General features: G+C 41.7%; 1 protein-coding gene across 16 annotated transcripts in view; it reads right to left on the reverse strand.

The window, feature by feature from the left end:
• tenm3 (teneurin transmembrane protein 3) overlaps window positions 1–16,702 on the reverse strand; it is a 588,369-nt gene continuing 571,667 nt past the window's right edge. For all 16 annotated transcript variants that reach the window (XM_081610716.1, XM_081610715.1, XM_081610730.1 and 13 more), the window contains 13 exons: window positions 12,870–13,039; window positions 12,612–12,738; window positions 9,924–10,121; window positions 9,394–9,453; window positions 8,829–9,173; window positions 7,734–7,978; window positions 7,467–7,648; window positions 7,151–7,353; window positions 5,757–5,867; window positions 5,511–5,653; window positions 5,251–5,375; window positions 4,432–4,562; window positions 1–2,277 (listed from right to left, as the gene is read on the reverse strand). In XM_081610716.1, coding sequence (XP_081466842.1) covers window positions 1,522–2,277; window positions 4,432–4,562; window positions 5,251–5,375; window positions 5,511–5,653; window positions 5,757–5,867; window positions 7,151–7,353; window positions 7,467–7,648; window positions 7,734–7,978; window positions 8,829–9,173; window positions 9,394–9,453; window positions 9,924–10,121; window positions 12,612–12,738; window positions 12,870–13,039 — 2,796 coding nt within the window. In that variant the 3' untranslated portion in view covers window positions 1–1,521. The remainder of the gene's footprint in view (window positions 2,278–4,431; window positions 4,563–5,250; window positions 5,376–5,510; window positions 5,654–5,756; window positions 5,868–7,150; window positions 7,354–7,466; window positions 7,649–7,733; window positions 7,979–8,828; window positions 9,174–9,393; window positions 9,454–9,923; window positions 10,122–12,611; window positions 12,739–12,869; window positions 13,040–16,702) is intronic.

Below are 16,702 nucleotides of genomic sequence, written 5' to 3' on the forward strand. Positions count from 1 at the left end.
GGAGTTTTAAAGATTTTTATTCTTTACCGTAGAAACACTGTACATAAATTACTTTCTCTGAGACTAATATCGATGTACGGATAAATGGAATTTCTCAACTTTCAACATAAAGTTAAATCAACAAAACACGTCGACTTGTCTTGTCTGAAAAGAAACCCTTTGCAGCGTACGATGTTAAAACTGTTTCCTTTGAAATGTTTAAAGTTGCCTTCCAACCTTTGTACAGACATGTACACACAGAAAAAATCTCTAAGAGACCAGAGACCTACAATCAATGAGAAAACAGCCACATCGATTTTTGATCTATTACTGTTACTTAAGTGTCATTCATGAAGATGCACTGTCCCTTTAAGAAAAACGAGCAAAAACAACGAGAGAAGCAACAGTCTGTCGCTAAACACAGCAACCCAGCTGCCCCCCCGCCCCACCAAGCCATGACAACAAGTTTCTACTGCAAGCAGCACTACTACCTTTGACTGACAAAATCACAAGGTCTATGCATTATGAAGCAGAGTCACAATTTGGAGAAGAAAAGGACTCTTTTGGGTCTTCCTGGTCGACACAGACTGTGTGAACTGTGATCACCTTACCTCTGCATACTGAGGTTTGCTCTCTAAGCCTTGGGTTAGCACAAGGGATGAGGAGTGCTTGTAGAAATGACCAAACGGATCTTAGCTATCAGTAGGAGAAAAAAAAAAAAATACAATGCAACATTTGGTTTTTTGATGAGTTCTTCTCATGATCTGTTGTGGTGGTGGGTGTGGGTATAGTAGTAATAGTGCGATACATGTAGGTAATAGGATGTAAACGCTTTTCTGTTGATTTTAATATCCCTTTTTTTCTCTGAAGCAAATGCAAGTTTATATAGAAAATCGAAACCAAAAATTACAAACAAACAACAAAAAAAGTCTTATTTGTTTTTTGTTTTTTTTACTTGTACAAATTTCAGTCCTTTTTTGTGCCTGTCTCTCTTAGAGAGAGTCCACAACAGTTCCATTCAATGGCTTCAGCCATGGAATAATAAATCCTATAGACAAGGCTCAAACCGGAGTGATGGGGCCCATCTGGACCCTCAGACATATGGTACCCGCAACATCTGTTAGGGATGCACAGTCCAGGGCTGCTTTACTGCTTCAGACGGCTGCTCGCACACCAAGCTGCCTATCTGAACCAGTCTCTGTTTCCCTCCGTTATCCAAAGTCTCTGTTTAACAGGTACGCAGCTCGCAGATATGGCAGTCAGGTTAGCCTGGCCTGTCGGAGGGAAGTGGAAAGGCATGCGTGCAGCCTGTCTAAAAGCACGAGAGGGAACAGAAAACGGAGGGCGTTGAAGAACCTTTCCCAGGTGCATGAAGACAGTCACAGCTGTAGCTTCAGGTCAAAGCGAATCTAAGGGGGTCAGTGGGCAGTTGCTGCCGTCTTAGTTCAATCTGTGACATCCATTTAGTGTTAAAACAGAACTTTTTTTAGTGTTAGTCTTTGACAGTCAGAGGTGGAACCGTCTGGACGTGTTCACGCCGTGTTACCTCCTCCCTATCTCACTCTGCCGGAGGAACTGGATGTTGTTGGCGCTGTCGGCCAGTTCGGGGTACTGCTCGATGGACAGGACGTAGTAGCCGTCGTAGCCCTGAACCTTCCCACTGCTCAGCAGCTGCCTTTTCTCTCCCTCCGTCCACAGTCTTACGCCTTCCTCCCCGTCTCTCACTCGCTGCTGTTCACGTGCCCAGGCGCTCGACAGCGCCCTCTGCCGCGCCTGCTCCAAGATTCGCGTCTTCTCTTCGTCCAGCGTCGTCCCGTAGCGCACGTGGAGGACCAGGGCACCGTACTGCAGTTCTACGTCGGCAAAGCGCCGCGTTCTGCCGTTCATCACGGTTGTAGACTGGGACACTGTGACGTTCACGCCGTTTTCCAGCGCCTTCCTGCCTGAGGTGAGGCGCAGGGCGCTCAGGTCATTCTCAGGAAGGCTGGTCTTGATGAAGTAGTGAGTGTCTCGTCCCTCAACAGTAAAATGCAAGTTCTCCAGGTAGAAGGCGTTGTTCAGGACCCCAGCCACTTTGATGCAGTCCTCGCTGGCGATGTTCAGAGCATTTGTCACAACTCGTCCTTGCACCACCGCGAACATGACGCCCTTTCCAATCAGCGACTTGACGGTGGCGAACCACAGCCAGGGTTTGGTGTGGTCGGAGTGCCGTCGGCTGGGCTGGATTTCCGGCATGCGCTCGAAGGACAGGAAGGCGGACGACTGGCGAGTTACTTCCTGTTGCACACCTGAGATGGACTGCAGAGACAAGCAACAAGGAGACATCACAACATGTCCAGTGTCTTAAAACACAAACAGCAACGTGCCTTGCAGAAACATTTATTCTCATCTACATTACTTCACCTTCTGCCATATTGCAACATCCAACTTCCATGTACTTTTTTGGGATTTTATATGACAGACCAGGGATGTCCAAACTTTAATAAATTAAGTATTAAATTAAGTTTGATAAATTAAGTAAAAGCTGATTTGGATGCAGCAAAGTTGGTTTCTCAGTAAAAGTCTCTGTGTAGACGTGGCTCTACTCATAAAAACATAAAAGATTATAAAAACAAATACTTTGTGTTGCTCTAAACATTTTCCATGATAAGAAGTTTATGTCAATAGTATTTTACAGTAACTACAAAAAGAAATGTCTTCATAAAACACAAAATCAGTGCAAGGGCCACAAATGGTCCCTGTTAAAAACCTTTTACTTGGCCAGCCTCTAAGGGCAGTCACCCAGGGCTTCAGGTTTTGGGGGCGAGTGCAAAAAAAATTAAATGTTTCTGTTGTATACTATGCATTTTTTTATAAACACTTTATCTCATATTAAAGTTAAGGGCTCATTTTGGATGTGTTGCTTTATTAAAATATTGGATTTGTATTCATTATACACTCAAATATTTGAAAATGATCATCTGTTTGGGACCAACATGGAAACCATCTGCAAACCAACCATCCTTCAAGTTTGAACCTGTTATTGTTCTGTCATTTTCATGAGTAAAGGATTTTCTTTTCTGGCATCGGGCACCAGAACTGACTCCATCCAGCCCAGGGGCCTTTACTCTTCTAAATCCGGCCATGGCTGTTTTATATAAAAGCCTGTTTCATTATTCGTTAAGCTGATTTTTAGTTGTATTTCTTAAAATGAAAATGTTTGTTTTATTTTTGTCTGCTGGGGGTTGTAACATAATGCAGCTCCTCCACAGGAGAGCATTAAACTGTACAATGCCAATAAGTCGTACATGCGGTCTGTTCTGTAAACCCTCTTTTCTGCACGTGTGTGTCTGTATTAGTTGGCTCAGCTGGTCAACACGCCCGCAGCTTCTGAAGGTCTTTGGAAAAAAAATGATTCCTCACTTGAGATAACACTTTAAATTGCTCTGAGCCTTTCTGACTCCCTTCCTCACCTTCTCTGATCCTCTACTTACCCTTCTCTCCTACCCTTCTTATTATTTGCGACTGTCTTGATTCAAACTCTCTTTTTGGGCTGAAGCTGAACACACTGTTTGAGTAGAAGTGTGACTGCTTGATAGTCTGTCCAATATAATTACCCCAGTAACAGAGTGGGTGTAGGAGAAGAGAAAGGAGCAGAAAATAAGGTTGACTGGCTTCACTTGATCAGGCTTTCCCATCTCTGCCAGTGTTTTCCTCTGTCATTGTTCACAGAGCTTCGTTTTTATTGTCTGTGCCGTCACGGGTCTGTTGTTGTAACAGGTGCTGACAGAATAGCTGCGTTTTCATCTCCAAAGAGAGTATTTAGTATTAAAGCTGTGAATTTTACAGCTGACAGAAATATTACAACATTATAACATCAATTGGTCATTTTTAGACATAAAAATAAAGTGGTACATTCAGCATGTCCAACTAACTGTGTCCAACTGTCCATATAGACTAAAGATGTAATGTTGTAGTTTGGTGTCAAGACATCACAGGTGAAGTAATTATTTCTGTTATTTCTTTGTGACTCTGAACTATTGCGATGTGAACAATTACTGAATGATTAAACTGTTTCATGTATGTAATCATCTCTCAATCTGTCTGAACAATGAGGCTCAATTTATAATATTTTACTGCATCTGTTGGTCTTGTAAAGAGCCAAGAGGCAACAGTTGCTGTGAATCTGATACAAACATAAACTTCATGAGTTGCATAAGTGTGTGCACCTTTAAACGGATACATTGATTTACTTACAGCATTCAGACATCTTGCATACACACCTGACATCAGCAATGAATTTAATTAGCTATAAATAAAACTCAGCTTTCTGAAAGGTCATCCTTTATCTCACTGAGCAAATTAATCAAGGAAAAACCGTCCACATTACTATTTATACTATGTTATTGTGGATTCAGTCATCAGTGGCAGATTATCTAAAGCATTGTAGTTCAAATGAATAAGAATACACACAGGCAGGTCGTCCCAAAGCTGGCTCTTTTTCATCTCCAGGGACGGTTCTGTCAGGTCGAATTTGGGAATAGGGAATCCTGGGATGGCGTTATGAAGATGGAAGCCGAAGGTGACCAACCAGATGTTGACATCTGCAGAAAAACAGTCAGTGAAATAAATAAAAAAAACAAAGAGGGAGTTAAAGAACCCAGTAAATATCAGATGCTGCGATACAGTTGTACTGGGAACTGTAGTAAAGTGCGGTGGAAACGTGTTAATTTTACAAGAGTGTGTCTAAAATCAACGTTACATGTAGCACCTGCCACTCTAAACTGAATAAATGGAAATTGGTGTTTGCTTGTGGAAAATAAAAATTTAAATGATGTTTGCATGAGCAATCGTAAACTACGTTTATGGGCTTTGCCATGTTGAAATGCAGAACTCTTAACCAGAATGTTTGGCATCAAATCCAGCAGAGTTCCCATTTCCCAGGTAACTGGAACGCAGCATTTTCTGTGATTTCTGTTCTGGTTTCAAATAAAAGTAAAAAATCCTGCTTTGCTGGTGTAGCAGAGCTCTGGCAGATTATTTAACTTGTAGCATGACATGTTTCCCATGTTATGAGTGAAGTAATCTGCTATTGGAACTAGAACTTTTTTTTATCAATATCAAGGAATTATTGACTTAAAACAAGCAGCTACACCTTGCAGAAAAATTACTTTCACGTTAGGGTTTGTCTTAATTTAAGGGTACAAAAATCTTTGCACCAGAATATGGACCAAATATGCTTGGTAAGGTTTTGTGTCTTTGCAGTGAATGGGGGAAGATTGAACTTATTACCTGTAACATACTCTTTGACCTGATGAATCTTGCTTACGGGGTTGTTTCCTCTGAACATGTACAAGTTAAAAGGCTGAGGGTCTTTCCCCACACGCGTCCACGTGCTGATGTCTGGAGTGGTCCACCTTCAGGAGAAGAAGAAGAAACAAAGCGAGGCACCTGATCAGGTGTGACGCTGACAAAGCACACAGCGAGTGCCTGCATGCAATCGTATGCCATGCTTGGACTAGAAATGAGCGAATCAGAGCCAGACGGTCTACCTCCCAGCGGGGATGTCATAATCTCTGTCTCCAAAATGCAGCAGTCGTGTCAGAGGATCGTACAGGCCGCCGTGGAAACCGATCACAAGGACGAAGTCGGGGTTGGAGTCAAAGTAGACCTCGCCGTATGCTGTGTATTGTACCTGCAAACACACACGTTTATTAACTCGTAACACAAAACCATTTCACAAACAGTCGACATGCCCAGCTGCTTTCTTCCTGCGGTGGATGAGGAAACAGTCGTACCTGTTTAAGGAGCAGTCCGTTGTTGCTGAAGACCGCCAGCGGAGTCCCGGTGTTATCACACGCAATATAAAACTCCTCTCCGCTGCTGATTTCCATGGCAAACACGTGACCCTGCGCAACCACACACAGCACACTTAAAGCTAAGAGATGATTTATACCGGTAATTTCTATCATTACAGCAGAACAACTCTTTGTAATATACAACAGGGCTTTAAAAAATGATACAAACATCATCATATTTTTTTTTCTGTGTTGTGCTGCTGAAGCCTCCCAGACTCACCTGTTCATTCACTTGTGAGCGCTGTGGGAGAAGCTTGATTTAAACACACACACACACACACAAGCCTAACGTCATGGGAGATCCTCAGCTCCCAGACAGAAGTAATATTTCCAAATTTGCTCTAAATGAGGAAAGCTTTATTTGTTTGAAGTGGAAGGCAGAGCGAGAGGAACGCTGGATCATCGGGATTAGAAGCTGACAGATGGAGTACAAACACGACAGCAGGTGTCAGCGGACTGAACTTTAAAGAGAAAGCTTTAAATGAGGAAAAATGAGAGAGATAATGTAAAGTGAGAGCTGGTCTATTGAATGTCTTCCTGATCGGCTTGTTGTTCACAATCTTTTCCTCCAGGAGGCGCTGCAGAGCTGTGACAAAGACTACAAAGCCAGCTCATGTTCTATCTCCCAGATCTCATGTATATCCACAAATAATAATAATAATAATAATAATAATAATAATAATAATAATGATACAGGTAGTGGAGTGAAGAGACATTTTGGGAAGCAGGTGTCCGAGTGGGGAAAAAAAAGGACGCCTTGGAACCGCCGGCTGCCTCAGTGAGATTTTTTACTGATTCAAATGATCAGTTTTATGTTGTCTGATGCTGATGTTCAATAATGGTCAACACTCTACAGGTCGGTTTCTCCAACAATCAAATTGGCAGCAGGAGAATAAAGATAAAACAGATCAAATAAGTAATTTCAAATTTCTAAACAAGTTGGAAAGAAATCAATAGTTTTGTGGCCACACATTGTTGTAAAAAAAGAAGGGAGAAGCGCATATGATTCACACTTGGAAATGTTTTTTACCCTTGTTTGAGGTGGTTTTTGGCTTTTCTATAAAAAAGCCAACATGTTAAAGGGGAGATGAAAACATATTTTCTCAGTAAGTTCAGACGTAGCGAACATTTACTTGATTAATAAAGCCAAGTTTAACGTCTGACGTAGTTACACTTTGGTTTGGAGCGAATCAACCAGGCTACGCAGACAACTAGGAAACACCTCATTCACATTTCCTTTTCTGTGAAATTTTCAAAGTTTGCTCACGATTGGCATGATAATTGGATGAAAACATGGCTAATGGCTGTCAGAATTAGTGCACAGCGGCAGCTACCTGCAGGTCGTAGTAGAAAGAGGTGATCTCAGAGCTGGAGTGGTTGTAGACGTGGGTGATCCTGGTGGGGTAGTTCAGGTCGGCGTAGAAGAACTGCAGGTGCTGGCCCAGGCTGTTCCGGGACGCCACACGCCGACCCAAGCCGTCGTAACGGTACTGGATGGTCCAGCTGGCCGCTTTACTGTAAACACGAACTAAAAGACCTAAAATCAAACAAAAGAACAAGTTATGACCGATTTGTTCTAGAGCAGACAGTTTTACAGGGATGTAAATCTGTTCTCCGCTCTGCCATGTTTAGTGGGATGATAATTCCCACCTTTGGAGTTGTACTCAAATATCTCAGTTCCTCTCTGTCTCAGGAATCCGTCTTCGTCCATTTTGTACTGAACATCCCCCAGCCGAGTGATTCTGTCCCTCAGATCGTAGCGTAGCGGCGTCAGACGGCCGCTGTTCCCCGGGTTCAGTAAGTGCAGGTTTCCATTCAGGTCGTAGTTAAACCTGCAAAGCCGGCATTAAACCGTCAACCTGTCACATCAGCCCAGTAGTTTTTCTTCAAACAGCAGTTCCATCAAACAAATCCCACCTCCATATTAGCTTCTCATTGAGGGAGACCGTCTGCAGCTGTCCGTCAACGTCATACTCATAACCGTATTTGGTTGTGTTGGCAAAGGGTCCGATCTTGATCTCGCGCTTGGTGACCCTGCCCATGTTGTCGTACTGAATGGTGATCCAGTACATGAGTGACCTGAAAATCTCATACTGGATCTCCTTGATCCGGCCGTGTTGGTCGAAGTGCTTGGTGTAGGTCATCACTGCTGTGGAGATGATCTGAAACGGGAAGAAAACGTTGATCTCCAATCAGCGACACGCAGAGCTTACAGCTGGATTTAGTTCGGAAACAGTCTGTGGGTGCTGGTTTCAGGAGTGAAGTAACAGACACTTCCAAAAATGTTCTGCTGCGTTTCATCTGATTCATGTCAAGAGGAATTCAGAATTAGCAGAGCAGTTTTTCTCAGTAGCTTTGGTGCATTTCTCAGAACAGAATTGAAATTCTCCAAACTGCTTGTTCAATCTTCCCCTCAATGCGTCACTGGGGCGCATAAAACAAAAAGCAGTTTCTGATTCCACTGAGCAAGTTGCAAATGCTCTGGTCCATAATGTGATTATGTACAATTAGATGCGTTTTCCTACATTTTCAATGGATTATATATCATGTTGATTAAAAATGTATCATTCAAGGCTCAAACTAAACAAACATAAGTTAGTTGAATAATTCTTAACATGCAAAATGCTTGAACAAGTTATTATAACATGTCAAAATATTTTAGACATTTTTCTAAACTTATGTTTCCACCATTTTCAACCAAACTTTTAAAAATGGCAGCCGCTCCATTGTTCAGTCCTCTGTACCTGTGGCCATGGAAGTGACTTAAACGTACCAATTCAATGACTCGATTTGTATTGTTGACCCAATAAGTTTAAGAATACTTTGTATTTACACAAAACTACTCACCAATATGAAGTACCATGAAGCCTCACAGCCTACTCTTATTCTTTCTGCTTTCTATCTTCTCATTTTGAATGCTCTACATATTTTGGTTCATCGCTGCAAGCACAACATGAAGACCTACTTTTTCCCCACTAATGGTTAAATCTAATGAAGTGACTCGTCTCTTACCTGATTGATATCATAGTAGATAACTCCAAACTTCCCAAACTGCTCCACTTTCCCAGAGATATCGTCGAACTGGTAGAGATCAATAGGCAGCGGCGTCTCATTGATCACAGCCTGCATGCTGGTGACCCTGAAGCTGTTGTCGTAGGTGTAGTCGAAGCGCGCGTTCACCATCCCGTCCTCGCTGAAGCGGAATATTTGCCGGTCGACCAGCGGGCCGATTTGCCGGTAGCGGATGGAGCAGATGAAGCCTTCGCTCTGCAGGTTGACGGTTTTGAGCACGCCAGCGGTCTCGTCGTACGTGAAGCTGACCCGCGTCGAGTCGTACAGGATCTCTGCCAGCTTATTCTGAGGAGACAAATACAACCATAAGAGTTGCCGTAATGGAAATGTCACATGTCATAAGCAGGTGTTGGTTTTACACCAAAACAAATGATGCCCAACAGAAATGTTCCTGTCATGAGACACTCAGCAGTGTTGGTTAGGTGAACTCTACAACTACACATGAAGTGGTCATAATATATGATGTGAACTTAAGATAATCAAAAGTAATAATGAAGTCATATACTTGTCTGCGATATTTGTACAGAATCCGTCGGCCGGTTCCTAGATGAGCCACTCTGAGGAGCTGGACATAGAAAGACATGGACAGGGAAAGTCAGTGTTTCGGCAGTTTTGCAGTTCTCTGGGAGTTTGTTCCAGATTAATTGTGAATGATTTGTTGGGCATAAGCCAATCAGAAAGAGGCACACGCCTGCAGCCTCAGCATCCCTAAACTTCTGTAAAGCTACATTTACAAACCTTAATTTATCTTAAGATTTTATGTGATTGACATAGTTTGCAATATTTAATACAAAGAAAATTGTGAAAATACAAATGGAAAACATATTTTATAGATTTTTATTCCTTAAAAACCTGGATAATTTTCCTGCCACTCAACAAATTTGCACTGCTCTGTGTTGCTACGTCACATATACAATACCTCTGAAGTCTACAGTTGTTAGATGAAGGAAAAAAGTTGAAGTCAGTATGTAGAGACAAAGTTATTTTACAAATCCAGGAAGGATTGCAGCATCAGTTTGATTAAAAGCCACACACCTGCCCTTCCTCAGAGTAGTCCACAGTAACGGAGGCGTTGCTCTCCGGGGGGGTGTACAGGTTCCTGTAGTATCCCACAGATCTGATGGTCTGCATGGTGTGCCGAGCCACGCTGGGCATGGTGACGGCTGACAGACGGTTCCCTGAGTCGTAGTCGAAGATGTACTGATGCTGGCTGTGCAGCAGCAACACCATGGACTGTCAAAGAGAGGAGACGACAGCCGGATGTTACAAACAGGACACAAAGCTGAGGGAGAGGGCAACACCATCTTTGTTTTTTCCTTCGGTCAGAACAAGACAGCTACAGATTCCATTACTTTAATCAAGCCAATGAAAGACGAATGTGAACAAAGGAATAAAGAAACAATTATTCAGAAGATATTCAGTTTCTATTAAACACTTTGAGATGTTTTCTTATCCAGATTCACATTAATACAAGAGACATTTCCCCGTAGAGGACATATTTCATGGTCTGCTGCATCTTTTGCCTTTCTGTGATTCTAATTTTGAGCCCTCTGTTGTTCTTCTCCCCTGGCCTCCACCTCTCTCTAACATCCTAACTAAGCTCCTGGCGTCCCTGGAGTTTTGTCTCACTGTTGTACCTCTGTCAGTCAGTCTGTCTTTCCATTGCTATCAATCAATCGCCTTCTGTATCCCCACATAAACAAGGCCAGGTGCTGTTCGGAGTGTCAGGCCCTTCCTAGGCTAACACAGCAGACGTGTTGGATTCACTCCCCTCCTCCCGGTCCTCTTTCTCCTCGCACTGTTTGTTTTTTTGCTCCCTCCTAAGCTCCCTTAGAGATGTTTTTCAAAGCCACTCACTTTTTAATGGTCTCTTCTTCTTCTTTTACTCTCTTCTCTGTCAGCCTTGCTTTCCTGACATCAATAGTTTCTTTTATTTGAGGACAAGATAGTTTCTTGGTTCTTAGTTTCCTTTACTTTACTCACCGCCTTTCTACAATCATTCATTTCGTGCTTTTTGCCGTCTCTTGTAAGTGCACAGATTCCTTGGAAAATACTAGCAGACTCAGAATTATAGAGCACCTTCCTACATGATACTTGCTACTCTATCCTGCGTTTCCATCACCATGCTGTTATTTTACTGAATGATTGCAATAAAATGAATTTGAAAAGTTCTGTGGAATAATTTTAAGACATAATACTTGAATCAGTCTTAAAAAAGACGAACTTGGTGCAGAAGTTTAATTCAAATTTTATCCACTTACTCAAACAGTTTCTTTTTAAGAAGAAGATGTGGATTTCCGTTAAAGTCAAGGAGATCTTTTGCAGCCATTGCCGCTGCAGATTCATCAGTTCAAACTATTTCATGCATATACTGCCTCTCTCAGATGAAAATTCATTGATCAGGAACAACTGTGAAACCACTTAAGCATGGCATGAACTAAAAGCAGCTTGCACACAAGTTTCTCCACTCCAAAGTGAAGTACGTTTTACCGCACATTTACTGCAGATAGAAACTTCCTTCTTGGTTGGTAAAAACTTTGTAGCAGCCCAGTGGAACAAGCTAGTCAAACACTGATTCATATGGACTAAAATTACATACAGAACGCTTGGAGAAGACAAGGAAAGGCTCTCAAAACCTCAGAAAACTGTACCTGTACCAGCTGTTGAGCCAAGTGGTGACAGAATGACCCTGGTTCACCGACACCAGCTGTGTTTCCACAGACCATAAAATAGTGCAAATTCGAATTACGGAAATAAATTTGCTGAATGGAAACACGGCAATTTAGAAAAAAACTTTCATCCATGTCACACCTTGTGTATTTCTTAAGACTGCAATGGAAAAACGTTTTTGCATCACATGAGTCACAGCGGTCTGTATCCAACAGCAAAGTGCTCATTTGTAGGTCCTGGTCTTTTTGGACAATGTGCAGCGGGATCCACCAGAGCTTTTTCAGCATCACGCACTTCATGAAATGTTGAGTTTGACATTCAAAAGTGTTGAATCCATGACTTTTATGTAAAATCACTGACTACAATTTCACTAAAATGCTGCATATATCTGTAGCCACTCAAAGGAGAAGAGTCTTGTTGAGCTAATGCCTCAATGAGTCGCCGACACCTCGTCTAATGGCTGATGAGCGTTAGTACCATGGATGTTACGTGATTATACCTCATGTTAGTGTTTACAGCCGTCACTGCCATGATTTATAATGACTTATTGTGGGAGCAGACTTGTTCACATGTAATTTTATTCCATTTATTTAATGAAAACACTGCAATTTCGAAATTATGTTTTTCGACATTAGTAGAACATAGAAAAAGTTCTGCACAACTTTTCAGCTACTGATGCCGTTTCACTGCTTAAAGTGGCAGTAATAATGAAAATGGAGGACTTCCATTAAAGTACTTTATTTTCATCTTAAATCCCAGGCTACACAGTTGGGAGGTCGAACAGGACAATATCTCCAAACATTTAATTTGGTTTTAACTGAATGGAGCAGTCTAAAATGTATCCATGATTAAGAATTGGGATTCAAGAAAGTTTACATGAATGAAACAATACTCCTTCTAAATAAAAGAAGCCGTGATATTGTTAAAAAAAACCATAAATGGGTGACACCATGATACAGATTTGTTTTGTGTTGGAAATGTTTGAACGCCTGACCCAGAGAGAAAGAAAGTTGAATGAATGCCTGTCTGTAAAAGTGTTTTCTTGCTTCCTACCTTATCCAGATACGTGTAGCTCCATATCTTCCCATCAGCAAAGACTCGAGAAATGATTCTTCCTTGATTGTCGTACTCCCACTTCTCTGTGGTCGGACCCCTCTGGAGGCCGGTCACCTGTCCCGTGCTGAACAAACACACACAGTCAGGCTCACGTTTCACTGAATTACAGCTAGAAAGTTAAACAGGAGTGTCGCAGTTAAATCTGATGGATCGTTTAACCTGCAGATCAGAAGAGAACAGTACAGATGTGTTTACCTGGAGTACGTCAGGTTAACTGAGAGCAGTTTGCTGCTGGGGACCCACAATGACGGGTGGCCCTGCGTGTCATAGATGATCTTTAACAGGAACTTTCTGTGGTCATCATAAACCTTCTCGGTTCGCAGCGTGCGGTCGTAATCCACAGACAGCAAGTTCCTTCCATTTACCTGGATGTCAGAGGAGACAAATGAGCAATAAGGGACTGAGCTGTGCTTTGTGATCGTCGTCTATCAACAGTGAAACTAATGCCCAGATTTATCTTCTCTTGCTGGTTCCTTATTCTTCCCGTTTCATTCAGCTTCACATATTTTGTCCAGTGTCTGCAAGTTTCTCTTTCTGTTCGTTACCATCATATACAGACATGCACACACTCAATGCAGAGAGAAAGTTCACCTTTTATTTGAATCCAAAGGTTTAGATTCTACACTGTCTGTGTTTATTACACAAAAACAGCCAAAATAGCAAAGCAGTGTGTGAAACACTGAGTAACAAACTAACAGCTCATTGTAAACCACTGGGGCTGCCAGGTGAGGGGCAGCGCCTGCTGATTTGTGACATTATATTCGAAAGGTTTTTGAAACGCCTCATTTTCCAGACAACAAAAAAACGTTACCTTAATGCCAAAAACCGGCTGAGTGTTTTTTTTTAAGCACTTGGACTGTTTCTAGAAGCAGTAGAGATCCAAATGGGAGTAGAAAAACATGTAAAATACAAAGTTTGCATGATATGCCCCCTTTAATCTATAATACAAGTAACATAAGTGTGAGAGAAAGGGGAAAAAATGAAATAGCTAATGAATTTAACTTGTAATGTCCTAAAATTTGACTGTTCATCTAAATGTCGGTACCACAGCCTATGAAATAAAACAAATCCCTGATCTGACAGCCATAAAACCGAGTAACATCCCTGAACCAACAAGCCAGGCTTAATCACCATCTAAATGATGTGCTGTTAAAATCCGATTTATGAAGACAGATCGCCCAGATCTGCAGCTAAGCTCACCTTATAGATCCTTGAAGCAATGACAAACATTACAAACCGGCCAATCAATCGCTTACAGACCTCTTTCATTAAACAGAGAGTCTGGCTGGAAGATGTCCAAGGGTCCAATTTCTCACCTTTTCATTCAAGCTACTCATTCATTTGTGAATTAGGACCAGTTAAAATCAGTGAGGTGAATTAAAGGGGGATGAGGAAGATATTGGAGCCACTAAGGTGAAACACAGCGCAGCCGAATAAAGTCACAGACTCAGCCGTAGACCAATAAATTTGCAGTGGGTTGGGGTCAAGTCTGGCCTCGCCATTGCCTTCCTGTGCAATTTCACTCAATTCTCATTTCCCTTCAGTGTTCTCTGTGGTGTTTCTCCCACTGAGTGCAATTTCTCCAGCCAAACAAATGAAGACATTGATTCTTTTGTCCAGTTATTGTAGTCAAAACCATTCAGTCTGGGTTGGCTACTCTTCCAAATAGTGAACAATTAAAATCAAATGTATACGACATTTCATTGCTGGCAAATTAGTATCCACATTTTATCCACCCAGCTGTTGATTTGAGGTCAACCTGAAGAATCTGGAAGTATTCTGCACTCTTTTGTGCAACGCACCAGTTACACTGGCAGAGAAACCGGCCATCAGCATGCTGGAACCACCACAATGCTCCAAACATTTGTCTCGTTGCTAAACATGTAAATATTGGTCTCTTTTCTCCAGAGATAATTCACTTTGTCCATGTTTGCTGCTGTAAATTTCATTTGAGCTAATAACAGGCAGATTGGTGGTTGACCTACGACCAGCTTCACTGTGGACGGTGAGGCTCGACTTCCAGCATTTTCCAGTGTATAAACAAAATTCTGGTAAAATTGTGCCCCTAATGTTTTGAAGGCTTTTGTCCACGTGGTTTTTGGCTGAATCATTGCTCTTTTTGTACCCTGTGGTTCTGGATGCTGTACAGCTGGAAGGTGTTTTGCTCTTACTTTTTTTTTTTTACTTTTGGGAGAAAATTTACAACATGTAGAAGCTGACTAGCATCTTGAAAGTTCAAAAAATACCTGAACTATGACCCCTACTCCCAGACGAGTTAAAGAGGGAGGCTTCATGGATGCAGAGAAGAGAGAAAGATGATGTTCAAACCGTCTCTTCCATCGATCGTAATTAGCCAGGATCATTTCCACGACTCCAACTGTCCAGCTTTCCAACCAAAAGCCCAGACAGAGATTTAAAGAGAAGCGGCAAAACCAAATGAGGTGGATTAGCATCCAGAAAATGCTTCTGTGAAATATGGTCTCTGTTGTCTGGATGAGCTGCTGCCCCTACTATCATACATCTGCAGTCTCCAGTCAGAAGCTCCTTCAGATTCTTTGCAACACTAGCTGCTATCACAGCCTCTCTTTAAAGTGGTTGGTGTCGTCGTTGTTGGATTACAACATTTATTTCCTTTGGGATAAAAAGGAAAAAGTATTTTTGAACTAAACAATTTAACATAGATTCTCACATTTGCTGTTTTTATGACAATTCGACAAGACCTTGCAGACATCTTTCTTTCTTTTTTTTTTTTTAGCTAAATAAACCTCTACAGCTCAGCTTCGCTTCACTGGTATCCTGGAAAAACCCTTCCTCACCTAGACAGAATTTATTTAAGGGGATTTCTAAAGCTATTTTTAAATAAACTTACTTCTTTAACACGAGAAAATAGAGGCCACACAGATGCCAAACACATCCAAATACTTCCCAGAGCAAAAACGTAGCAGGCGATTGTCTCATTACCGGGGTCATGGATGTATTCCCACCTGCACACTCTTCTCATAGATGATGACACAAATAAGATAAATAATAAAAAAAGCTATGCTCTGTTGTCCAACAGCAAGAATTTAGATTTTTCTTCTCACAGACAGCCGGGGTCGTGCTGCGAGCAGAGCGTTCGTACGCTCTCCCTCCAACAGTGTAAAAATTTGAAAGTGTGAACTGGTAAATTGCCTGTGGGCACCAATATGACCCTGTCAACCCGTCCTCCAATCCGGTGTGCTGCAGCTCTCAGCAGCCACTTGTAGAGCCTGCAGGTATACAGGATGCATAATGCATGGACGGCATAACCTTTTTTCTCTTATTCTTACAAGAAAACGATACTAATATGTCTGTGGGAGTACAAATTAAGAGAAATGTGATAAACTGAGTTATGACACAGGAATTGGAGATGCTAGGGGAATCTTTTTCTTGGTGCTTTTTCTTCATGCTCACTTTGTTACCAATATTATCTGCAGTGTTACTTCATAATTAATTTTTAGGAGCTGCCATGATGTTTTTACGTACATGAGCAGGTCAGAGCCTCAAAGCCAGCCTGCCCTCCCTGCTCTCTTCTCCTACTCGTGTCCTATCATTTTTTTAAGTCGTTTCTTTTACCATGGGGATAAAGTATCATAAAAATGCTCAAAGCTCCTGACTAGTTCAATTTAATTTTATAACAGCAACATGATACTGTCCAGTTTCTGCAGCCAAAGACCTCAGCATGACCATAACCTGAACACGTTCTGACCAGCCTGAGTCAGAGCACAGACATCAGGGTCAGTCAGAAACTGCAGTAGGGCTGGACAATAAACCAATAACAATATAAATCACAAAAGACACGTGATCAGTATCAATAGGTAATATGTTTGATGAAATTTTAAAAAAATGTCACTGAGCAACTCAGATTTGTGGGGGATGTAGGCAGAGGAAAGGCTCTCAATGTCTCACTAGGTTTGTTGTCTCAGTAATCAACAAATTAATTAATCACATGATTAAAAAGATCCCAATAATTTACATTTGCATGACTTGTTATTTTTTCTCTTTTCTCT

Source organism: Poecilia reticulata, chromosome 1 (genome assembly GCF_904066995.2).
Source record: "Poecilia reticulata chromosome 1, P_reticulata-male-v2, whole genome shotgun sequence".
Taxonomy (NCBI): domain Eukaryota; kingdom Metazoa; phylum Chordata; class Actinopteri; order Cyprinodontiformes; family Poeciliidae; genus Poecilia; species Poecilia reticulata.